The sequence below is a fragment of the Chanodichthys erythropterus genome, chromosome 19 (genome assembly GCF_024489055.1).
Source record: "Chanodichthys erythropterus isolate Z2021 chromosome 19, ASM2448905v1, whole genome shotgun sequence".
NCBI classification, from domain to species: domain Eukaryota; kingdom Metazoa; phylum Chordata; class Actinopteri; order Cypriniformes; family Xenocyprididae; genus Chanodichthys; species Chanodichthys erythropterus.
The window spans coordinates 18087136-18114054 of NC_090239.1; the positions used below are offsets into that span (position 1 = coordinate 18087136).

Genomic DNA, 26919 nt, shown 5'->3' on the forward strand with positions numbered 1-26919 from the left:
ATGTGTACTTTTCCCAAGGAGCTCACCGCACTGATAATGTAGCTGTGCAGACATCAGATGAAACATGGCTTACCTTTCGTCCACCAGTGTTGAGCCTCAGTGGTGTCAAGAAGGGATCAAATATCATATGGCTCGTCTCAATGTTGACTGGAGACTGTCTCTTCCCCACAGAACACAGATTCCATGCAGAATTTACAAGCCCCCAGAATGATGGCACTGCAACAAGAGAAAGTACACAATGATACATTCATCAAACACTCTTAACTTAAGAACAAAAACAGTTAATTTGTTCATAATTGATAAAATGATTATAAAACAATTATTCAATGCTTGAATGTATTAAACCACAAAGGAAAAAAAAAAAAACCTGATTCTTTCTGCCTCAAAAAACAACCACTGCAATAAAAAGTAGATATTCTAGACTTAATATATAATAATAATAATAATAATAATAATAATAATAATAATAATAATAATAATACGAGCCACAGGTTAATAATTATAAAATATAACATTTAATAAACCTTAAACCGCCTTTTTTAATTGTGCTATGATGGTGACGTCATTTCCTGCAATCTTTTTAAATGTAAAATTGTTTTTGATGGAATGTATGATTATGTCTGCTTGTATAAATATGATAAATTGGATGGACAGCAACCTCAATAATAATAATAATAATAATAAAATTATGAGCAAAAGTAATTTATGGTGGTTTTATGTAATGTATAATTCAAATTATGTAAATGTTTTAAGCAGCTAATATATATTAGTAAAATACATAGTCAATATATATTTTGTAAAATGGTGTGATTTCAAACAATTAAAATGTAGGTACCACTGTTTTTCTTTAAAAACATACAACATTCCTTACAGCTAAAAGAATTAGCACCATATGAAAGTGAAAATTATTAAGTGATATTAATAGGTATTAAAACGATTATATTACTTTGAGGTATGCTCTTATTTTAGCTACAGTGTGTTAATATAATTACAGCTGTAACACTCCGACTTCTATTAAATTCAAATTTTATGTTCTAGACTTTCATTTTATAAGTCTATTAATGGCTACGGCTCACAGCTACAGTTTCAAATGTCTTATACCAAAAGATGGCAGGTAGATTTGTAGCAGTCTGTTATAAAGGAACATGTAAAAAATGTTACAACTGCCCCAGGTCTCTTACATAACTCTTACTCATAAGAAAGTAGGTGCAACAATATCCCTCTATTCTTTCAAATAACTTTATTCAGCATCGGCGTTCCAGCAGCCCGTGACATTTTCAAGCAATTTAGACGATTTATACAAAGTGTTCGCCTTGGCATTTTCACAGCGTTGTGCTACATGCAACTCCAGCTGACAACCATTACATGAGATGATTGGCAGCCAGCAAAACAGGATTTTTTTTTTTATCTATCAATAATTTATGAGTAGTCAGCGGTGTGGTTAAGGACCTCCAAGCTTGCATCTTCTATCAGATAAATTCCACTCCTGGATTTTTTTGGTTGGGTGACTTGACCCAGTTGGCTTAGCAGAGAAACGAGGAGATGTAACAATTCATAATGTTTATCCAACCACAATGACATCAGCACTTCTGCCCTCATTTCAGGCCTCCAAATAAATAAAGACTATTCATAAATCACTGTTCCCATTGTCCCGATGCTAAGAGAAGCAGGTGGTCTCCACACCATATTTTTCATGTTGAGAGCCATAATTTGAGGCTGCATTTTTCTGAACAAGCACCACCTGCTGTTTTCTGTCATGTGAGCACTCAACAGTTCTCCTTGAGAAAAGAACTTGACAAAGTAGCAGCGTGTACACACCCTTTTGTACACAGAAAAACTAACACAAACTCAGACACATGCACACAGGATGTGTAATCTCTTCAACCCCCTAATGCTATGCAAAGAAGTCTTGCATATTGTTCAGGGACAAATGCTTGATAAACAAAAGTGTGGCTCAACTGGGGCCACGACTGAGTAGCTTTCTGATTAATAAAAGTATGGTTGGTTGGTGCGGTCGGTCATGGCTTCAGCGGTCTTTACTCAAAATTAACAGCCGGCTGCTATTCCTATCTCATTTCTTGGCATAAAAGCAATTGGTGCATTCGATAGTGCTGCAAGAGAGAATGAAAATGGTTTTCGAAAGAGGAAAAGAAAAAAAAAAATGTTGAGTCATATCTCATTTAGGAAAGCAGTGAATTAAGTTGTAAAGCAGACAGAAGAATGACAAATAATTCAGATGCTTCTACATCAGTCACTAAAAAGACAGGAAATCCATAACCGGAATAGGGCTGCAGTGTATGAAATCGATCCGCTAAACACAGGTGACATGTCATAAATGGTAAATACTTATTACACGTTGGTAGCTATAAATGAACAACCACAGGTAACGGATTTTCACCTTTGGTAATGAAAAAAAAAAAAAAAATCCATACAAATTCAAGCTGAATCTTCACTTTAGATATGTAAATGTTAATGCATGTGCATGTTAGTGTTAAAGCATGTAAATATTAGTGTTTTGCATGTACATAACAGTTACCTTTTGCACCCTTAAAGGGTCAGTTCACCCAAAAATGAAATTCTGTCATTAAGTATACAGACTCATGTTGTTACACACCCGTTAGACCTTTGTTCATCTTCGGAACACAAATTAAGATATTGTTGATGAAATCTGAGAAGTATATGACTGCTCCATAGACAGCAATTTAACCACCACTTTCAAGGTCCAGAAAGATACTAAAGTCATCTTTAAAATAAAGTCAACGTGACTGCAGTGGTTCAACCTTAAATGTTATGAAGTGACGAGCATACTTTTTGTGCACAAAAACAAAACAAAAATAAAGTCTTTATTCAACAATGTCTTCTCTTCTGTGTCATTCTCATAAATTGCAGTGCTTCCAGGTTCTACGTCAGAACACAAACTCATTATTGGCCGGACGCATGCGTCCTGCTGCTCACATGAACAGCGTCAGCCAATACTTAGCCACCGTTCTGACGTAGAACCTGGAAGCACTGAAGATCAAAAATATCTTAATTTGTTTTCCGAAGATGAATGGTCTCATGGGTGTGGAACGACATGAGGGGGGAGTAATAAATGACAGAATTTTCATTTTAGGGTGAACTACGCTTTAAAGGATAGTGGTTGACATCTTACCAGAGGGGACAATTTTCATGGATTAATGGCTTTTTTAGTCCGTTCCTCATACAAATCTTTTGTATGGCTTCAGAATATAGTTTACTGATTCATATAGACTGCTTATATCATACTTTTTGCTGTATTTACATCCTTTTTAAAAGCTTGAAATCTCAAGTATTCATTAAAAAAAAAATAAAAAAGGCATAAATGTGTGAGTGTAAATGTATTTTTGAATGTATGGTTTAATTGCTTCTCTCTCAATGTGACTGGACACATCAGAGCTGGTCTTTAAAAAGACAGAAGAAGTTGTTCTGTTTAATGACCTGTAAAAACTTACTTAAAATTCAAATATAAATTCTTTTTATCTTTTAAGGCCTCATGACCCATGAAAGCTACACTGGCGATTACAATAATGGATGTTTAATAATGAATCAAAAGTAACAATTAAAATGTTTCAATCAAGAGTATTTAATAAGCATATATAGATCCATCTCAGCTCTATATCATCTCAAACAACTCCATGAGTTATCTTTTTAAACAATATATTAACAATGTTGGTAACACTTTACAATAAAGTCCCATTAGTTAATGTTTAATGCATTAACTATCATTACCCAATTATGAGCAATACATTTATTAATCTTTGTTAATGCTATTTTAACTGTTCATTGTTAATGTTAGCTCAGGTTCATTAAATAATATTAACAGAAACAGATACAACTTTTGATTTTAATCATGTATGGTAACACTTTAGTATAGGGAACATGTATTCACTATTAACTATGACTTTTCCCTCAATAAACTCCTAATTTAGTGCTTATTAATAGGTAGTTGTTAAAAGGTAGTTGTTAAGTTTAGGTATTGTGTAGGATTAAGAATGTAGAATAAGGTCATGCAAAATAAGGCATTAATATGTGCTTAATAATTACTAATTAATATTATATTAATATGCATGCTAATAAGCAACTAGTTAAAAGACCCTAAAATAAAGTGTTACTTAATGGATCAGTAAACATTGAAATGAACATAACTAAGATTACCAAATGCTTTAGAATTAATTTTTCTTTGGTAGTTCATGTTGAGTGTACTTAACTAATGTTACCAAATGGAACCTTATTGTTACGTGTTACTAAGTTGTTGTCATATACTGTATGCTGGTAACTTGTTGGCCTCTTTGCCTTCACTATGCAAGCCAACTTACCAAAAAAAAAAAAAATTGTTAAGCTCTGACAGAGAACTCCATCTATTCCCAGGATCTTGTTCTTTGACAAAAAAAGAAAAAGAAAAAAGAAAAGACTAGCACTTGCAGAATAATTATTGCCTTCCCCTTTGTTATAGCTAAAGCTTGTGTTCTGGCCACCCTCAAGGTTTACAGGGTCGAGTGAAGGCTAGGACTAAGAAGACACGCCAATTAAGATGCCCATTAATTACTTCTACTCCTGATCTTGCCACAAAATCATAGAGCCACTGCCCCAAGATGCAATTGACTGCTGGGGAGCAGCTATGAACTTACCATTCAAATGAAAGGATAAAAAGATTTTCTTAAAAGGAAGAGAAAGGAACATTTGGAAAAGCAGTTTTAAAAACACAGGATGCATCCAGATATATCCCTGGGTATCTTGGACAAACATCAAGAACTACCATTTGTTTTGATGTGCTGAGGCATATAAGAATACTGCAGGAAAACAAACAGATTGCCAATAAATACAGAAAAGCAAGGAAGGAAAAATATCTTAACAAGAACACTGATGCTAAATGCTTGGAAGTTACATTAAAATGTGTAACCAACTCAGTTAATCCTTAAACTGAGAGGTGACACTGAAACTTCAAAACAGGACTACATCATGGGAGAGGGGTTCATTTCTTTCCCTAGCATATGGCGTAACGGGAAAAAAATAAAATAAATAGAAAACCTTTGGCTATCTGCTTTAAATCTCAAATAAATAACCAAGAAACCGAGGAAAGGTAAAAAAGGTACGCATACAGGCCAAGTGACATTTTTCCAAAGAAACAAAGTTCTGTCATGAAACTCTAGATGGCACAGGCTGATAGGTTCACATTATTCTCTATAGGGCACAGCAGATTAGTGTTGTCACGATACCAAAATTTTGACTTCGATACGATACCCAACTTCAGTATCACGATACCGATACTTAAACGATACTATGGCAAAAACCTAAAACAGTAGGAAAAGTAAATAAATAACATATGACAGAACTGTGGCTAGCATTTTTATTGGCCACAATTTTGATGTTGGTAAATTACATTTTATATGATTAAAGCTGACTTTCTTATGCTTAAATTACTTTGAGTCATTTTACTTGATTTAGAAGATTTAAAACACTTTCAAACTTTTAAATGCAGACTGACCACCCAAATCAAGATTACATTTTATATCAGCTGGTATGTACACAGGCCCGGATTAAGAACACATTGGGCCCTGGGGCTATAGCAACACCAAGGGCCCCCTTTCATATGATTGCCAAGCCACAGTGTCTTGTACCACAAGAATTTGTTTTTTATTGTTATTATTTTTATATTTTTACAAATTTCATTTTATCAAATCATTTTATATAAGCACAAGCACACTAAATATTCCATGCTATTTTACATATTTTAAAATATATTTAACATAAAATATTTAACATATTTTGAAATTGTATTGCATATATTGCTGACACAATAATTCTTTCTTCTTATTAACACAAAATAAACTATTTTGAAGAATGTGGGTAACCAAACAGTTGATGGTCCCCAGTGATTTCCACATTATATATATTTTTTTTCCTACTATGGAAATGAATGGGGACCAGCAACTGTTTGGTTACCCACATTCTTCAAAATAGTTTATTTTGTGTTCAACAGAAGAAAGAAACTCATTCAGGTTTAAAACAACTTGAAAGTGAGTATGATGACAGGATTTTAATTTTTGGGGTGAACTATCCCTTTAGGGACAAGGGTCCGCATGCTAACTATTAGGATGCTGTCACGACCTGCACGCGTCCGATTTTCTCAACTGACTTCAGACATAACCAACTGTGTTTATGTAAACCTTGACGCGAAAGAAGTCCAGTAGTCAGGTGCTGTTTGACAGGCTTAAGTTTGTGTGCACGCTTCGGGTGTATGGGGTCAGAAAAAGCGCATAGAACAGCACACGAATGACATGTTTAACTGGCAGGGCTTTAAAGCACATGCAAATAAAGAACTTTTGTGCAGTGTCCCGTGAGTAACTCTACCGCTGTGTTAACGTGTGATGTGAATGTGAATGTGTCGAGGTCGAGTTGTACGGATGGAGGCACCAGAACTGCAACTGATAGAATGTGCTTCAAAGGCAGATAGTGGAGACAAGTCACTCGACATTGGTGTTCGTCAAAAAAACAGTAGGAAAGTTAATTCAGGGTTTTTACACGGGTGATGATGATGATGGGAGAAAAACACTGACATTGTGAATTCAAACGGCAATAAAATCAATCGACTCGTAAACTGTAAATGTTGAAAACACCTTACGTTTTCATGAGAAACAATTACTATCCGAATAGGGCTTAACTCGTTATAAGAATAATAACTTGCTGCAGCTGCTATCTCACCTTTTTCAACGTCTAAAGCACACAGATCGGCGACGGTGTCGGTGGGTGAAGATAATTGTGAGCTGCCGCTGCGCGCGGGGTCTTCCACTGGCTCGGATGTTTTATGTGAACCGAAGAAGTTAGTTTTGGTATTTTTGCTGTAAGATTAGCATCCCTTTTTCTCCCTTTCAAGCTTATTTTTCCTTTTTTGCGCACCACTTTTTTAATCATTTGAACACCAGCGAGGCTGAAAAAGCAATAAAGGCCAAATTTCTAGTCTACATGAGATAGCATAACGCAAAGAGGCGTTTCCCGATGTCATGGCACGAATTGTAAAGTGATTTTGATTGGACGATGATTTATCAGTCAGGCACATTTTCCAATCATTTTTTCTTGTTATTTTATTAGACACAAATCAAACACCTATGACTTGTCAATCTCATTTCCTCCAGCCAATCACGGGCCCCCTCTACCCGCGGGCCCTGGGGCTTCAGCCCCACCTAGCCCTTATGTTAATCCGGCCCTGTATGTACAGGTGGGCAAGAGGTGGACAATGTATGAGCATGAGCTAGTATGAGAACAAGTTATTTGTGTTATGCTATATAAAAGAACAAAGAAGCAAATTACAAAAACAGTAGTAAATTAAAAATAATCTTTTTTCAGATACACTAAGTTTATTTAACATATTTAACAGGTTTTGTTGTTTGATTAACATTAATGATGGACAGGCCTATTTAATTGGGCTGCTGAATGCATGGACGTAACTGACAAATATCCAGTTATTACCCACCTGTTTACGTCCACTTAAGCCATAACCGACTGTATTCACGCGAGATACTCCACATGATGGACATTTAGACATCTGTGTGCACGTGTATTTGACTATTCAGACGCGTGGAAAACTGATCGCGCGCGCGACAGACAGAGAGAGAGAGAGAGAGCGAGAGAGAGAGAGAGAGCGCTTCTGTTGTGTGTCATTCAGCGCAATTCCGCCTATCCCTCCTTCACTAACTGCATGTAAATAACGAATTGTGTGATTGGATTGTAATTTTGTGCTACGACGATCTTCGACGACCATTAGGCTGTAAACTTAAATTATATTCAACTCGCCAAAGTGGCTAGTGGGAGTGGCTGTCATCAAGCCCTGCATGTAAGTGTTTTGACAGTGAGAATATTGATTACTGTAAATAATTAGAGCAATGTTATTAAAGCATAAATTGGTTTAATATAATTGTATAGTCCCTTCACATATTTGTTTTTTAAAATTAATTTTATTTTAGCAACCAGATATCACTTATTAGACTCAATAATACACCTCTTTGCGGATGTCTGCTTGCATGAGTAATATAAATAACACTCATTTAATTTTTGAGAGCATAAACATAACGCTGGTATCACATTCACTAACCTGTCGCTCTTTAAATTCTCTGTACAAATCGGGATGTTTGGCAAGTTGGATGCTCCCTTCGCTTGCGTTATTTTGTAACGTATTTTGCAGACGGGCTTTGTGGTGTCCGTGGGCTTGCCCTGACTGTCGGCAATGTAAGCAAAATAATGCCATATTTTGCTTTGTGCATCTGCCGTTGCGCAGTTGACAGGAATAAACACGCACTCAATGTGCCTCAGAAGCAGCGCGCTGCACACACACTGCTCCCTGCTGTCGCACATTAGGAAATACAGCTGGCACTCAAAGTACCGGTACTAATAAAATGAAGAACCGTACCGTTTCTAAAAGCAGGGTATCGCGATACCTTTCTAGTACCGGTATATCGTGCAACACTACAGCAGATTAGTTCCTGCTGTATCAGTAGCTAATGAGCACGCTGCTCAACTTTTAAATACTTAGGGAGCATTTACTGTAGCAGTTGCAGCGCACTTTTAAAACCCTCCACCTTTCCCAGCTCCACCTGTATAGATCTGCTATGGGTAATTCATGTATGCTATATTGTACAGCAACAGCAGCAGCATGTCTTTCTTGCTCACAACAGCTTGTCATGTATGTATTGGCAGTAGCAAGTCCCGTACTTTCTCTGCAGCAGCAGCAATAACCAGCAGCGGCAATAACAGCAGCAGCATAACAGATATATTCAGCCAAGACTAAACATATCAACATTGTCATAATACGATGCCAAACACCCCAAGAGTTGTCATGACAAAAATAATAAAAAAATATTACGCTAAACTACTTAAGGTTATGGATTTCATTCTTTAAAACTTGATATCAGCACAGCATTTTGTATTTTAAGAATAGCAACACATTTTTTATTAGAAATTAAAAACATGCTCATCACAGAAGAGGTGTATTCAAGCCACTGTATGCATGAATTGCATTTTTTTTTAAAGATCATAAGGTCAATGACCCATATTGCATATCCAAGTAATTTTGGAATAAGAAAGCATACAGCAATTTTGCGAATATTTTTATTTTTTATTTTTTCACACAACTCGCAAAGGCCAACCGTTTTGCTCTTGAAAATTCAGAATGTCGTCTGAGTAATTCAGCTCCCTCTCTGTTAATTGGTGCAGTTTATCAAAGCAGTGCTTTATCAGGTGTAGCATTAGAGCAAACAGGAGTATCAATCCTCACGTAATGATTAGTGGCCGAGACCACAAATCATTCACAAGCTATCATTGTCTAGATAAACAGTTCCAGAGGTAAAGTAGTGTCAGGCGGGACAAGCGTGCAGTCTGTGTGTTTAAATGGCACAGGACAGCTGAACCTCTTTGGACATGTCCTCTAATGCTAGTGTAATCTCAGCAGCCTAGGCCGATGGGCCTCATTAGGCTGGACCATCCCAAGAACAATAAACATGTCAGTCAAGTTAACTCCTCCTGTCATTTGTTAATAGGCAGGGATATCTGACCTGGCGGCAAAGAGAGCTTCTCAAAGCAGAATACAAATGAGAATAAAATCGCAGTGAGCTCAGAGGAGCCTTCTGTGGCAGCGTGGACACCATGAGCTTGGTGCTTTCTCCACAGGCGGCACACGTCTGCTGGCTCCTCTGTCACGGAAACATCAACAGCAAAACACTCAACAGGACCTTCCTCTTGCTTGCGAATTGTCACCCGCCTGTTTAGGAGGCTTTGCATCTCTGAGGAGTCCTTCAGCACTGGCCTTCACAGGATACGCTGAAGAGCTATAAAGCAGCTCTGCAGAAAGCGGTGTCATCATCATTCAGTTCAAGTTTTGTTCTCATCCAACAGTGTCAGTGTAGTCAAATCCATAATATTACTGAATATTAAGTGTGCACAACTAAACCAGCAAAAAAACTAAATTTACAGTTGAGCTGAATAATGACACTATTGTGTTCTGTAGAGCTGCTTTACAGCTAAATTTGTCTAATATTTGATGAGGTCTGTATCATTGTCATTTATTTCCTGTTTATTACTGTTAAACTGCTTTGAAACAATATGACTTAATCAGAGACATACACTGGTATGTATGTACAGTATGTATGTGTATAAACAAAACAGTTTTTCTATAAAATTTCACGTTTACGTCAATGTTTTAATTGCCATTTCTTTGTCATTGTGAAATTTACTTCAGTGTAGTGGCATTTAATCTTTCATTCTCTGTAATAAAAAGTTAAAGGATTAGTTCACTTTCAAATAAAAATCCTGATAATTTACTCACCCCCATGTCATCCAAGATGTTCATGTCCTTCTTTCTTCAGTCGAAAAGAAATTAAGGTTTATGATGAAAACATTCCAGGATTATGGACTTCAATTGGCCCCAAATGGTTGAAGGTCAAAATGACAGCTTCAGTGCAGCTTTAAAGGGCTTTAAACGATACCAGACGAGGAATAAGGGTTTTATCTAGCAAAATGATCTGTCATTTTCTAAAAAAATAAATAAATAAATGAATGAATAAAAAATTATATTTATTTTAAACAGACACTCATTTTGAGTTCTCTTCTTCTCTATTAGAATTCCGGCAGTGTAGATGCTGCCAAGTGGATTACTGCCCTCCTCAGGTCAAAGTTTGAACTAAACTGTCATATACAATATGCTAGTGCAAGTACATAACAAATAGTTCAAACTTTGACCTGTGAAGGGCAGTAATGCACCGGCGACTATGCTGTGGAGATGCATTCCCGGTCAAACATCATTCATCCTTATTTTTGTAATTTTGTCAAACATCTTTTTGATGTTTCTTTTGTATTATTAAACATTGCAAGTTAACCGTTTTTAGGCTATTCATTTTGTTTTGCACACGGAAAAATACGATCGTTCCACTAGATAAGAACCTTATTCCTCGGTTGGGATCATGTAGAGCCACACCTTTAGCTGCACTAAAAACTGCAATTTGGACCTTCAGCCCATTGTACTCCAGTGAAGTCCACTGGTAATCCTGGAATGTTTTCCTCAAAACCTTAATTTCTTTTCAACTCAAGAAAGAAAGACAAACATCTTGGATGACATGGAGGTGAGTAAATTATCAGGAAATTTTAATTCTGAAGTGAACTAATCCTTTAAGTGTGTTGGATTCAGTCTTAGAACGTTTCAGCTAGTCGTTAAGTGTGTCCCCAGCTTTAGTTGATATGTAGGTGCAGCATTGTAACTTATAGTCAACATAGTGTCTAAAGGGGACATTCAAAATAAAGTGTAACAAGAATCTTCTATATTCCGTTTCACCAATGTGACATAAAATGAATCACTTATGTCAGTGTCTGGAATGATGTATGGAGCATCTCTGCAAACCCATACTTATTGATTCTTTTTCAATTCAGCATGTGTCCTATAACAATATGGATAACACCTGAATAAATCTATGACAGAACACAATTATTGCAGGCTTGCATTCATTCTGTGTGTAAACATTTATGTGAACAGGAAGTCCTGATGCTAGCCGCCTTCTCAACTGAACTACATACTGTAGAATTCTCTTCTCTCTGTCTCAGTCCTGTTTTCCTGTTCATCACTTAAGCTCTCTTTGGCTGTCTGTTAACCATGTCAGGCATGTTAGTGTGGATTTAGCCCAAACCTCTCAGTGAATCTGAAAATAATCCCAAGTCATCCTGCTGTTATCTTGGCCATGCTTGTCAGCAGAGAGGATTCCTGTGTCATAGCGACCTACTGTAAATTGGAGCTCATTACATGTGTTTACCCAAAAACAACAATGGGATAAAGATCTGTATAAAAAAAACTCTAAAAAAAAAAAAAAAAAAACGTTACCAAAGGTATCATGCATTCACAATACAATTGACGTACACAATATGATGTATTTCTGAGTAAAACATAATATTCAGTGGCCAATAATGTGGCATGGGGCTTGATTTTGTCCATCAGGATTTGATTGGATCACATCTTAAGTCATGATATTATTGGTTAACATTATCAATTTGTTTTTGAAAGACGTCTCTTATGCTCACCAAGGTTGCATTTATTTGATCAACAACAAATTAAAATTATAAATAGTATTGTAATGTAAAATAACTTGTCTATTTTAATATATTTTAAAATGTAATTAATCTGTCAGCATTACTGCGTTTACGCATGTGATTAATTAAAAAAAATAATAACGCATTTAACACAAATAAATTACTGAAGCATGTGAAATTGCGTCATTAACTTAATTTACATCACGCAGTTAGATGATCTTAAAAGTCCATGCTGATTATGTCAGAGATGGCAGAGATATGGTATGCGGATTCATATCATTTGGTGTCCTTTTGGAGTCTGCAAGTGTCCTTTTTTTGGAAGGACACCTAAATTTACCTTGAAAAAAAGCTGAAAAATACATTTTTGTGAAAATCACACTTACTTTGCTGGATATAGGCAATGATGGCAAAATGGATGTGTTAAACAAGATAAATGGTGTATGCTTAAATTTCACGATAAGTATGCGATTAATCGCACAAAAGGTGCGCGATTAAAAATTTTCATCTATTGACAGCCCTAAATTAATTCCATTGCTCCAGTTTTCAGTATCATATAATCCTCCAGAAATCATTCTAACATGCAGATTTGGTGCTTAAACATTGCTTATCAAAAATGTGCTGCCTAATATTTTTGTGCAAAGATGAGACCCATTTATTTGAAATGGAAATATTTTGTAAGATTATAAATGTGTCAATTTAAAGGGATAGTTCACCCAGAAATGAAAATTTTATCATAATTTACTCAACCTCAAGTTGTTTCAGACCTGCATAAATTTAACTGTTCTGCTGTACACAAAGGAAGATATTTGGAAGAATGTTTGTAACCAAGCAGATTGAGGTGAACTATCCCTTTAATGCATCCTTTCCTTTCTAAATAAAAGTAATAATTTCTTTCAAAACAAATTATTAAATGAGTTAACAATAGTGTATATTATATATATATATATATATATATATATATATATATATATATATATATATATATATATATATATATATATATATATATATATATATATATATATATATATATATATATATATATATATATATATATATATATATATAACTAAATCTGCAAAATGCAAGGTTTCTCAAGGGAATGCAACGCTTTTATTAGTGAACGCAAAGCAGTGCAATATAAAACCAAAATGAAAGCAAAAATATTGATGACTCATGCTGATTACACAGATATTTGACAAATGCTCTGTATAATGAAAATGCACCTCTCACTCAATCTGTAACACACTGGAAAGTAGCAAATTATGTTCCATCTGCTAGATATAAAATAAAATGAAAAAGTTCAGTTGAAAATCAAATCAAATCAAATTTCCATTTTGATAGGAAATGCATCCTACAGCCCTGTCTCTCCTTACCACAGCAGTAACTGCATAAGCAGTCTTATGTCCTACAGAAGATTATTTTAAGTTGTCTCAGAAAAAACACTTCCCCTCAGTGAATCAAATATCTTCGCACAGCTGTTCTCCAGCTGGATGTCTTTGCTTTGTAACCCTACATAGTTCACTTTTACAACAACGAAGGGCATTTACAACGCTGTGGGGAAATTCAGCTGTGGGTGGACACCTTAGTATAACTCAGGCAGCCATGAAATATGTGATAGGAAAGAGGGGAGGCTACACAACCACCACTAGACTACAAAATGTAGGTGCTGTAACAGCAAAGATAACAAAAAAACAGTAAATAAAAAGGAATGTGTGAAGAAATGTGTCATTTGTAGGCAGTTTGACAATGAATACCTGTCCTGAACTGATTTGATATCAATATCTCAATATCATCTATCCATCGTTCTTGATTCTCTGCAGCTGTCATTGATAACCTGCTATTTTTGTGAGAAAACCCCTCCATCTTCAACATCCAAACAATCAACAACAGAACAATGTGACTATGATAAAGAGATGAAATGTGCAGCCTGACACAGAGCGCTGATGCTGGAAATATTGCGTTACTGAGCACTCTGGCCGAGCACCGGGGGGAAAAATATTAATCAGGTCTTAACGACAAGGACAATTCTGGGCTTCATGCCGCAGCGCTGGGAGACTGACAGATGTGCAGATTTGAGTTCTAAGAGCAATTCTGACAGCAGCCACAATGTTTGATACCCACATATCATCAGAGCTTTTCAGCTGTATAAATGGAAGAAAATTGGACTTGAAAATATTAAATGAAATAATGGCAAAATATCATTACACTTGGTCACTTTATACATGTTGATTGCTTTGCGATTGGGTATACACATTACATTTACACTTCGCCACATAAATGGGTCATCGCAAAACTGATATAAATCCAGTCTAATACTCCTGTATTGTATGCTAATATTCAACAAGCTTACTTACGTGATACTAATGCTGATAGTACCATTTTCTGATGCTCAGAGCATGACCATTTATTTATATTAATAATAAAAGTTGAAGAAAAAAAAAAGCTCAACAGTTCATTGTTAGTTCATCATGCCAAATACATTAAAGGATTAGTTCACTTCGGGATTCACCCCCATGTCATCCAAGATGGTTATGTCTTCCTTTCTTCAGTCGAAACGAAATGAAGATTTCTGAGGAAAACCAGGATTTTTTTCCACAGTGGACTTCAACGGTTACCAGCGGGGTGAAGGTCCAAATCGCAGTTTAAATGCAGCTTCAAAGGGCTCTACACAATCCCTGTTGAGGAATAAAGGTCTTATCTAATGAAACGAACAATCATTTTCAAAAAAAAAAATTAAATATACATTAACGGTGTGTCTATTTATACTAAGTGCAAATATCATCCTTTGTTGGCAAACGCTATTTACACTAGCTCCACCTACCAATGTCTGGTTGGGCCACTCAAGTTTTAAAAAAGACATGCAGAATTCAACATCTTCAGTGGTGCAGCAGTAGCGAATAAGCCGATAAGCTGATAAGCTGATAACTGATAGCTTTTAGCGTGATCGACGTGGGTTCGAATCCGCCCTCAGCTGAGCTCACATTTATTTTCAATAAAAATGTAAATAATGTTCTAAAAGTGGAAATAAACTGCAAACGTTTACAAATGTTTAATAATATTAAAAGTGTTTACTGGGTAGGGTTAGGGGAAGGTGTAGGGAGGGTTTTTATTCTCCTAATAAGGCAGCATCCATTCAATAATTTTAATAAATACAGTATAATCATTTACACACTATGATATTATTGCATCCTGTTAACAAAAATACTGGAGGTGCAAATAGTATCTGCCAATATAAAGTATAGATAGCATCTAATTACTATTTACTCTTACTGCAAAAAAATGATACTTTTACATGGTGTAAATAGAATCTAATCGCTATATGCACCTAGTGTAAATAGCATATTGCTAAGAAAATGCTGCTATTGACAGTGTAAATAGAATATATTGCTATTTTCACTAAGTGCAAATAGCAATAGACACTATTTATTTATTATATTACTAATAGCTGTTGAACTAATATAATATTTAATGGCCATGTATTTATATTTATAATAAATGCTTTAAAAACATTTTGTTCACTTTTGGTTCATGAGACCAAATGCATTAAAAATGCGATCAGAAACCAGCCCATGTGTCCTAAACAGCTTGGTGAAATTTCTCAGGAACAAAAAAAAAAAAGGAAAAAAATAAAAAGAAGATACAAAATCTGTAACAGGGGCAGTATCCTTTCCAAAAGAAACACCCTAAATTATATATATTAGTACTCGTTAAGAGGGTACTGCCCCAGTGACAGATTTTGAACCATTTTTTCTAATAGTGTGCGCTAACAACTTTCTCATTATTGACCACTGTCTCGCAAACACAAAATTGGCTCTTTTCTGATTCCTTGATAGTGCAAGTAGGTTCACGTGCCAGACAGCGTCTATAACCACCGCTGCAATACACGTGCAGCTGTCAGTGCGTTTCTTGGACATTGAATTATTCATCCATTGCCATTCGGATTGAACCAGGAGATGTCTGTGAATTAAGGAAACTCGCTATGATGAGAAGTGGGTGAGGTATGGCTCAAGGTTGCTGGCTAGTTTCCTTTGTGCGAGTGTCCAAGGTATCACTTTTGGTGCCTCTCTTTATTTGTGCTTGGTATTAGATGCTAGAGGGTTGCCCGAGGCTGCTTTCGGCAGCGTCTATGTGCTAGGAATATACAGCGGGGTGCAAGTACAGTCCTTATATTCACGAAGGCTGTAACGCATCAACATGCGCTCTGAACTTGATTAATATTTGAGTATGTTTGACCCAGCAGGAGAATGAGGAGGCCATTTTATAAAAAAAAAAAGCAGTCTTTTGATGTCTCTTGATGTACCTCCAGCCCTGACAGTTGTCTGCGCCGGTTGTAAGAAGAGAGTAACGTCTCTCAAAGGTGAACCACACTGATAAATGACTCACTTCGAAATGGATTACGGTCATAAGCAGAGCCTTTTTATGGTTTAGTTTTATCCACCCGGCCCAACTGCTCTGAGAAAACGAGCAGCAGAGGCACAAAAAACACTGCACAATCTACCATCTGACGCATGCGAATGAAAGAGCCTTCAAACGCCGCAATCGCAGCGTAAGAACGGAACATCTCTTTAAGCCTCCCCTCTAATCACACAGATCTAAATAAAACTTAGGCGAATGACCTTATGAACAATGAAAGGAAGGACTTCAATCAGCTGCATGACCTCTGCCATATGTCACGATTCAACCCCATGTGACGCGGTGCGATTTAAAAGCACTTGCTTGTGTTGTCAGAAAAACAGCTGTGTGTGAGAGAAAATGCTGGTTTAATGCCTTGATTAGAATACTGATTATGTGCCTCAGCCATGAATCCTTTAAGCTCAGAAGCAATAAACAAGCATGTGGTTTCTGAAAGGATTTCAGAGGCGGCTCAACTGCACCCCAAGCTCTTTGTACTTATCACAGAAACTGTTTTACAGTGGCAAAACTACTAACAAGAAAGAGAGCAAAAGCGAGAGAAAGACAGCGCAATGAAGAAATCAATTCTCTTGGATTGCACTGACCATCCTCCCCAATTTCGCCCCATCCCAACCCCCCAAATGACCTGCTGTTCAAAGATGAAATGAAGATGCATGGCGATATGAATGAGAATGCATAAATGGGTAAGTGGGCAAATTAAATGCCTTGATGAGTCATCTGCAATACATCATTTGCTCTTAAATCCTGAAACTCCATTAGCTGCAGCTACTTAATCAAATAATTCAATAGACCCCGCTGCTTTGTTTTCTTTTGCTCTCATTAATTGCAGGGAAAAAGAATGACACCGTGCCAAATGAGCAGGGCGTGACAGAGGACACAGCAATGCGTCTCACATTCAGCGGGTTTTAAAAGATGAAAGGGCGATAATAATGTTTACCTCCATGGCTGGGAATGAAAAAAAAAAAAAAGCATTACGCCAATGGCGGAGGTTGTGCCCGGCTGCCAGGACTAATCACAGGCAGACATCTCTCACATCTTTAATTTAATCTGATTGTGGGTTATGAGTTATGACAGATAGATGTGTACTACCTACTACCAACCATTATAAATGTTTATATTTATATAAACATTTATCCCCCCCGTTGTTTTGGGAAATTAATTTGATACAACTTTCTTTTTACAACCACATGGTGTAATACAAAGCAGAAGCTTTTGCCAACTGGTTGCATTGGACTCAGAGAGCACCAGTAATCCTAATATAACTAGCACCTACTTATCTACCCTTAAGCAAATCATAGGACAATTGGCGAAGCATTACATCAGCTAATCAATATTCATGAGACAGGCTGATAAGGGGAATGATTATCAAAAATCTACAGATGATCATCATAAGCTAATATTCTAAAGGAGCTTCTTTTAATTAATTTGACAGAACTTGTTTTGTAATATTCGATTAAAAGAACTGTCTTAAAAGTCTGATACAGATCTAAGTGAAGCTACGCAACATTGTTCCACTAGTTTCTTCAGTCTGCAACAGATGTAAGGCAGCAAAAGGATCTCTTACTCCCTTATTTTGGATGTGTGAACTAAATTATAGGCTTACTGGAAGAGTATATTTGACTTTCAAAATAAATAATACAATTTTGAACCTAGTCTGCTGACAGCTATACTTGGCAAATCCAGCAATTTGTGGATGACTGACATGTATGAGAGACAAGCAATATCACTAGGCATTGTATGATAATTGCTAAGAAGTGGATTCTGCAAACGAGGAAAACGATTTGTGGTGTCTGGGTTTAAAATGTAGGCAAAAAGACTAGTAAACATGGAGGGAGAAAAAAAAACTGAATTACCACATTTTCTAGTGAAAAACAGTAAAAAAAAAAAAAAAAAGTCATTCACAGATATTCCTATGTGAAAACACATATGATCAGGGGCGTAGGAACCACTTTGACATTGGGGGGGACATTTTGGCCATTATGAATCAACGTCCATCTCGCCACCATAATAGTAACATACAGTATGGTGACGTCACGTGGTACGACATATATGAAATAACAGCAAAATAAATAAACAAAATCATCTGTTTAATTTATCTATTTATTATTACACAAATATTGAAGTTGGGAAACATAAAAGTGTACAAGCCCCCCTGCAATTGCGGGCAGAAAGGAAAGGGGCACTTTACAAGGCAAATATTTGATGAAATGAAGGTTATGATGTCGCCCTGTCCTTGTGTAAAATGTGTTGTATTATAACTATTTACACTAACCTTACTCTTTGTAAAAAACTTCAGCAACGTTATTTCCTTTGGTTTTATTTTTTTCTGTGGTGGCATTATGCTGAAAAGAGATGACAGAACGTTTTACTTTTGCTAAGGTTAACACAGAGAAATCGATTGCCCGCTATATGGCTATCTACCTAACGTAACGTTAACCTCCTCTCGCAAAGCATAACATACGTGCCATACAAAATTCCACTGTTGATTTAATGTCATGCCTCGTATCCATAATTCAGTTTTAAAAAGCTTGTTAATTTAAACCGCTTGACTGAGACTAATTTACCTCATACAAAGTCGAGTCGTTCAAAGCTGGTGCGCACCAATAACGTATTTGAATGTTCGTAGTGTAATGTTGACTTCTCTCTACCAATCAGATGCTCCGAGTCCGACTATAGGTGAAAAGTGAAGAATATGAAGCTGGTGATTGGCGAATGGTGATTATTCAAACATGAATGAAATCACTCTGGGTTTGACTGACAAAACCGAATATCTTCTTCGTCGCGTATTAAAAATAAAAGTTCAAAATGTACAGTTTTTGTTCCTGCGGTGTATAGGCTAATTTTTGGGTGGGACACATGCAGCATTTTCCAATATTGAGGGGGACACGTCCCCCCCGTCCCCCCCGGTTCCTACGCCAGTGCATATGATTTTATTTTATATAAAGTTGTCTCATTTCTTCTTCTTCTTATTATTATTATTATCATCCGTAATGTACATTAGGGTGTTTTGTGTTACAGTGTATGTTTAGTTGATGATATAACATTATTTTAGTGTCATGTATGTTACCATGTTTTGTGTTTGTGTGTATTACCCTATATGCACCATCTATATACGAGTTCTAGCCTAGTTTTATGGACAGGCCACTTATATTATCATGGTGGTTATCAGAATTTTAAGGTAACAGTCAAGTAGCTTGGAATAAATATTATTTCACTTGAAATATACAATTAGGCTACACGTTGTAAAATATAAATGCACAAATGAACATTGTCATCCTGTTTTTACAGTGAATTTTTGGCACCACTGCAGGGTTTCGCCCTGTAAGTTTTCCAGGATATGCAAGTACCTAAAGTATTTTTATTCTATTTTTATTTAATTTTTTGCAGTAGGAACAAGGTCATATGTAAAAGAAAAAGAACTGAAATCACTCAGTAAAGCCATAACCCTGGATTGATCAACAGGCAGTATAAAGAAGTTAAAAAGGTCATATTGATTGGGTATTACATATTGAAAACCTTAGAAACATTGTAAAACAATGTGCTGAATGGCATCATAAAAAAAGAACAAAAACATCACATAAACGTGTAAATGATATGATGGCAGCACTCATTACAAAGCAAGTGAGGAGAGTGTGTGTGGGAGAGAAAGAGAGGAGCGAGAGCTCTTCAGAGGATGTCTTGGAGATGAGACATGTTTACTCAAGAGGACAGCATTGAGGGATGACTTTATCCAGGTCTTTCATCAGTATTGGGTTTCTGATTTTTTTTTTTTTTTTTTTTTTTTTTTTTAAATGGTAATTAATGTGAGAAAGGAATCTTGGGCAGAATTTCTGAGGCCCATGTCCATGGGGGCTGATTTCAGAGTCATTTCATGAATGATATGAAAAGGGCCAGAGCACTGGGGACTGATGCATTAATAAAAGCTATGGAATACGAGCCTCAAGCATAATAATCATGGCCTTGGCTTGCAGTGAAGCTACACCACAATGCAATTCAAGTGATGTCTGACATCATCAGACTGACTTTATTCATACAAAACCTGTTTTACAGGGGCACACTCCTGCAGTTCACCTCCACACTCAGTGGGTAGAAAGGTTGAGATGAACCCAAACAATATTACTATTGCCTGAAATGAAAAGTATATATATGAAATCAATTTCTTTATAGCTTTTTTTTTTTCCAAGGAAGCAGCAAGATACCTTGAGTTCATTTCCTGTTTATGTTCTTCTTGAAGTATATGCTCTGTCTGCTTTCATAATCATGTTGAAGGGATCTGTATGAAAACATTGCTGAATAAAATAGGACTGTATATGAGTGCCAAGTAGAAGATCTTGTTCTCTTCTTGTTCTTGGATGTGCCGAATACATGAATCCTAAATAGATCCTAAAAGCTATTATATATACACAACTGCTGAAAAGTTTGGGGTCTAAAATTTATGAACGTTTTTGAAATAATTTTATGCTCACCAAGGCTGCATTTATTCTGAACAAAAATACAGCAAAATATTAATATTATGAAATAACAGACAATGAGAACGAGAATACTTTCTGTGTGCCAAAAAACTAAATTACTTTTCAACAATATCTAATGATGGGAGATTTCAAAACACTGCATTGAAGCTTCACAAATCTTTTGTTTTGAATCAGCCCATCAAACTGCCAAACTGCTGAAATCACGTGACTTTGGAGTTATGAACCACTGATTCGAAAATATGTTTTAAATAGGTTTTTAATACTTTTATGGATCTTGAGTGGAGATGGTGACTTTGCTCTCAATAGAGAATATCTTGATTTGTGTTCCGAAGATGAACAAAGGTCTTGTGGGTGTAGAACGACATGAGAGCGAGTAATAAATTACATTATTTTCATTTTTGGGTGAACTAACCCTTTAAGAGAGAGAGAGAGAGAGAGTGAGTGTGTATGTGTGTGAAAAATCCACATTCAAACCAAAATATCTGACTTCCTGTTGGTCGGACCTAATAACTAAATTAGAAAGTTGTCCGGCTTAATGAGAACAATATGTGTACCGAGTTTGGTAGGTTAAACTAATCCCCCACTTTGTCAATTGGTGGCGCTATAGAGGCCCTCTTCCCCACCCATTTTTAATTCTTTGCCCATGTCTACTGCATGCCAATTCTGTCATGCGTCGAGTTTCATGCAATTTGAAGCATGGTAAGAGTCTCAAAAGTATCCAGGAGAAATATTTAAATAAAAAAATCTAAAATATTTTCACAGGTGTACATTCACCATGTCTTGGCATTATTCTAATGAAGTTTGAAGAAAATCTGGTAAAAATAAGAGGGTGATCTCAAAGCATTTTGAAAGTGACACTTCCTGTTGCCGGTTGGTGACGCTATAACTTTGACTCACAATAGTCACATCCATGTGATCGGACTCCTACAACAAACACACAGCTGAAGTTTCATAAAAATCAATCAATGTATGCAGATGTTAAACATTTCCTGTTTCCCTTATCTTGCCATAAATGTGTTGCCTTGCCACGGCCAAACCGTTTGAGATATCAAAAATGTTCGCAATTTAGCATCCTCAATGTCTTGACTTCATGCTGACTGAGTTTGGTGGTGATCGGATTAATCGCCTAGGAAGAGTATATCAAATTCCAGAGCAAGCGTTTTTCAAACAACCCATAAGGGTTGAGCTGGTGTATAACTTGGAGCACATAAGTTTTTAGGTCCGATGAGGTCTATGTGTGTACCGAGTTTCATACTAATATGTGCAAGCATGTTTAATATATACGGACCAATTTTTCGACCCCATTCAAGGGGGCGCTGTAGAGCCCCTGTGCCCGGATCCCAGCCTCTGTGGCGTCCTAATGGCCACAGATTCCAATGTGTGTGCCAATTTTCAAGAGCATGTTAAGGCCCCCAAAAAGCCTAGGATGGTGGAGAAAAAAAATAAAAAAATTCCTTAGAAAAACATAGGGCCCTAAAAAAAAAATAAAAAAAAAAAAATGAAGAAAGCAAATGATAGTCTATGAGTCAGGATATTTAGGGGAAGAGGAAGAAAAACCTTTCGAGGAATCGGACTCAGCTCGGGGGCCCATCCGCCTCTGGCAAGGCACATATTAGAATAAATGTGCATACATGTTGAGCAAATTACAAGTTTAAAACAAAGTTAAAAGCGTGTATAATAACATGTTCCATGTACAGGCACTCTGCATAAATCCTGTGACATAAATAACTTAAAGAACATTAGGAAAGAACATCACCAGGATTTCCACTTCCAGGAGTTCAATTAGAGATCCCCTCTGACCCACTCTAGGAAGCGTCAGTCATATTGAGCCTGATGTGTCATCCAGATTCAGGGAAAGCAAACTAATCAAAACACCTTTATGGATGCACACGCACACACACGCACGCACGTGCACACGCACACGCACACGCACACACACACACACACACACACACACACACACACACACACACGCACACACACACGCACACACACACGCACACACACACGCACACACACACGCACACACACACGCACACACACACGCACACACACACGCACACACACACGCACACACACACGCACACACACACGCACACACACACACACACACACACACACACACGCACACACACACACACACGCACACACACACACACACACACACACACCAATACACACTCATCCCAATAAACAGCTTCAGGGTCGTACAGGTGTGTTGTGAAAACATAACCCTTCAATTCCTGCTCCCAGACATCTGGCCCCCAGGATCAGACAAAACAATATCAGTTCACACACAGTTTTGTAAACAACTGTTCTGTGCTTTTCTGTTTTGTTTTAGTTCTTTTTTAAGCAGCTCTGGGCACTATACTGTGACCTGATAAGGTACAATCCAAACAGGATCTGTATTTAGTGCTCTAGTTTTCACATCACAACACATTGCTGGAGGAGTTTAGAGCAAGGAAAGTCTTGGCAGCACAGCAGAAATCACACTTTAATCTAGGATATCCACAAGGATACCAGACTGTCCCATCTGCATGCAACATCCAGTTTAAACATTTCCCCTAGTTTAACTAGGTCTGGTAACTGTCCAAATTTATGTTTTTTATGTTTTTTTTTTTTTTTAAATAATAATAAAAAAAGTTTACAAACATTCTAAACACCAATTTTATTTTATTTTAGGGTTGTGCGATATGACGAAATATATTGTTACTACGGAAATAAAATGTCTATTGTTAGAAATTTTGCAATATTGTATATATCGTAGTATGTAAATATATTGCACTTGACACTTCAGAGTGATGAATATAAAGAGTGGGACGTGCTTGATGTTAAAAAAAAGTTACAAGTGGAATATATCCTGAAAAGGAGCGCGGTGCAGCACTCGTGCTGACTGGCACACTGCCAAAGTGCGCACATGAAACCTGCCTCTCTCGGAAGGTGATCGTTAAAGTCGAGTTCAGACTGCACGATTTTCAAAGTAGTGGGGTCATTATTCTTTTCACACTGCATGACTATCTTGGCCAGCATTTCATCACTGCTGTGTTCATACTGCACGATGGATCGGCGACAGAAGGTTTCACACTGCATGACTTTACAATAGGAAGAATCGCCGACAACTCTGTCTGGCACGCAAACTACGTTTCACAACCAAACACACACGAGATGTGACAAGGAAACAACGCGATATCACGCGTGCAGGACCGGAGTTATTATTATTATTATTATTAAAAACGGTAGCCAGCAAGAAGCTTGCAATATGAATTGCCGGTGCGCTGATTTGCAGCGAATATAAGAAAAAGAAAATAAAAATATGGAGGAGGAAATGGTTGAGGAGACTGTGGATTGTGTGTTCTGCAACAAGAGTTGGAGGTAAATACATAACTTTTCAATGTGCTGCTGTTGCGGATGGTCAAGCAAATGTTTGTGCTTTGTTTCTGTTTGATAGAATTGTAATGTTTATGTGAACGTTAATTAATTCTATATTGTGGTCTATAACTCCTCCCCAAACTCCCCGCTGCTCTGTATCTTGCTCTCTTATTGGCTGCCAGTCATCGCCGATGTAGTTCAGTCAGAACACTTTTCACACAGCAGGATTTTGAATCGCCGACAGGTCCAGATATTTAGCATGCCAAATATCTCACAGGCGTCGGCGACTCGTCGGCGATTCTCTCAGATCACGTCTTTGCTCATTCACACTGCGTGATTGTCACTCGCGTGAACGAGCACCGATTTGCCTGTGATTTCGGGCATTTGTCGGCGATTTCTCAATCTGTTGGCGAGCCAAAACCGGGGCTAAAATCATGCAGTCTGAACTCCGCATAAAGTGTATTAAACACAATAAGTAGGGGTGGGCAATATACTCGTAGACACGATTAGCCGGTTGAAATTTATCAACGGGTAAAGATTTTGGACTATCGTCCAAAATATCGTCAAGGTTACGCTCACGTGAGGTTGCTATATGCTCACAAAAGATTATAATTTGCATGAGTTTTTAAGAATTGCAGTTTAAAAACAAACCGTTTTTGATTAAACCGTTTAAGTGCAATTAGCAGTGAAAGACAAAATAATTTCAGCATATGCACGCGCTCTCTGAAGTTTCTGAAAGACACGCGGCATGAAGCCGCTGCTCAGAGTGCATGAGGACGGACCGAGTGCTTTTTGATGCCTAATTGGCCTTTAACGATTAAATACACAAACCTATGTGCCAAAGTGACCACGTATTTGCAAGTAAACAGAGCCATTTATGTCTTAAGTGAAGGTACAGTTGAGAAAGACAAGGCTCGAGTTAATTGATCAGTGCCATGCAGTCAGTCTTAAAGGGGCAGCATCCAAATTTACCTGCTGTCATTACTAATGCTAATCAAACACCACAAAATAAAGAAAATCTCTCACAGCTTGCTTTTGTAACCTTAATAAGAATAAATGTATATTTAATTTACACAGTAAAGACTATGGGTTGTTTTTTATACCTTTGATTACTTTATACATTTTCTAGTGCTTGAATTTATTTTATTTTTTTTTCATGTAGGCCTGTTTTGTCTGTCTTTGTTCTATTGTAGTTTGTCTTCTTTGCTCTTTCTTTATCACAGTTTTTTAGGCTAGTATTTTTTTTAAATTATATTGAAATTGATAATTATGAAATTTCTATGATATGGAAAATGTTGATATAAAAAATATTATTTAAAGGATATCAACAAGGATACCATATTTATTTATATTTGATATTTATCAATTTTATTTTATTTATTTATTTTTATTTTTCTACATGTATGTAGGTGTCCCATACTTGGAATTTGTGCTCTGCATTTCACCCATCCAAATGCACACACATAGATAGCAGAGAGTATTAAACACACACACACACACACACACACACACACACGGAGCAGTGGGCAGCTGGGGAGCAATTGGGGGTTAGCCCAATCATATCAATTTGTGTGTCATTCACTCCCCCCCCCCCAACTCTCTAACTAAAAGGTGAATTTTGTTCACCCTGATATTTTAACAGTATTTTAAGTCTTTCAGTGGTCTACATTTTCAATGTTCCTAAATTATATACAGACCAACAACAGTGAGAAAATATAAAAACCAAAAAAATAAAACACACTGGGGAAAAAAAAATGTGCACTAAAAATGTTTGTTCACTGAACTTGATTAAATTAAGAAACCAACTTAAAAGATTTAAGATCTTGTGTTAACTAGCAATAGTATGTTAAATTATATGAATTATTATTAATTATATTAAAATGGTTTATGTAGTCAAAATGATTAAGTTAATTACATTAGATTAGATTAAATTTTTACATATTTAAGTGGATTGAACAATTTAATTAAGGGGGGGGGGGGGGGTGTAATGCTATTTCATGCATTCTGACTTATTTACACTGTTAAAGAGTTGCATTCTCATGTTAAACATGGCCAAACTTTCAAAACACGAGTTGGACGCATTTCTGAAAAATAGTTTGATATGTCTGTATACATTGTATATATGCCACTAGAGATGTTAATTATGTATCGTTTATGTAATGTATTCATTTTTATATTGTAGAATTATAGCTGTAACCACTGCTGTAAATGTAAAATGGTATTGAAATGGTAGAATTGCAGTAAATGGTTGTGTTCGTTCAGTACATGGTTGTTGTGTTTGTTCTATTAAACTTTTATCCCAATTTTGAAACCATAATATTGGTCCCCAAATTCCACTCCTACATTAGAATTGTTTTAATGGCTGCATATAATCTGATCAATGTTTATTAATGTACTAATTTACTAATGCTTAGACACACTCGTACTCTCGTGCAGTGTTGCTCGCTCTCGGACACACTTGGTTTCTCTCGTGCGCACACTCGGTCTCTCTCACACAGTGTCGCTCGCTCTCGGACAACTTGATCTTTCTCGCGCGCACATTTGGTCTCTCGCACGCACATTCGCACGCTCTCGGACACAC

General features: G+C 36.7%; 1 protein-coding gene across 1 annotated transcript in view; it reads right to left on the bottom strand.

The window, feature by feature from the left end:
- ca10a (carbonic anhydrase Xa) overlaps nucleotides 1-26919 on the bottom strand; it is a 207442-nt gene that overhangs the window by 116759 nt on the left and 63764 nt on the right. The window contains exon 3 of the mRNA XM_067369943.1: nucleotides 74-216. Within this exon, the coding sequence (XP_067226044.1) occupies nucleotides 74-216 (143 nt within the window). The remainder of the gene's footprint in view (nucleotides 1-73; nucleotides 217-26919) is intronic.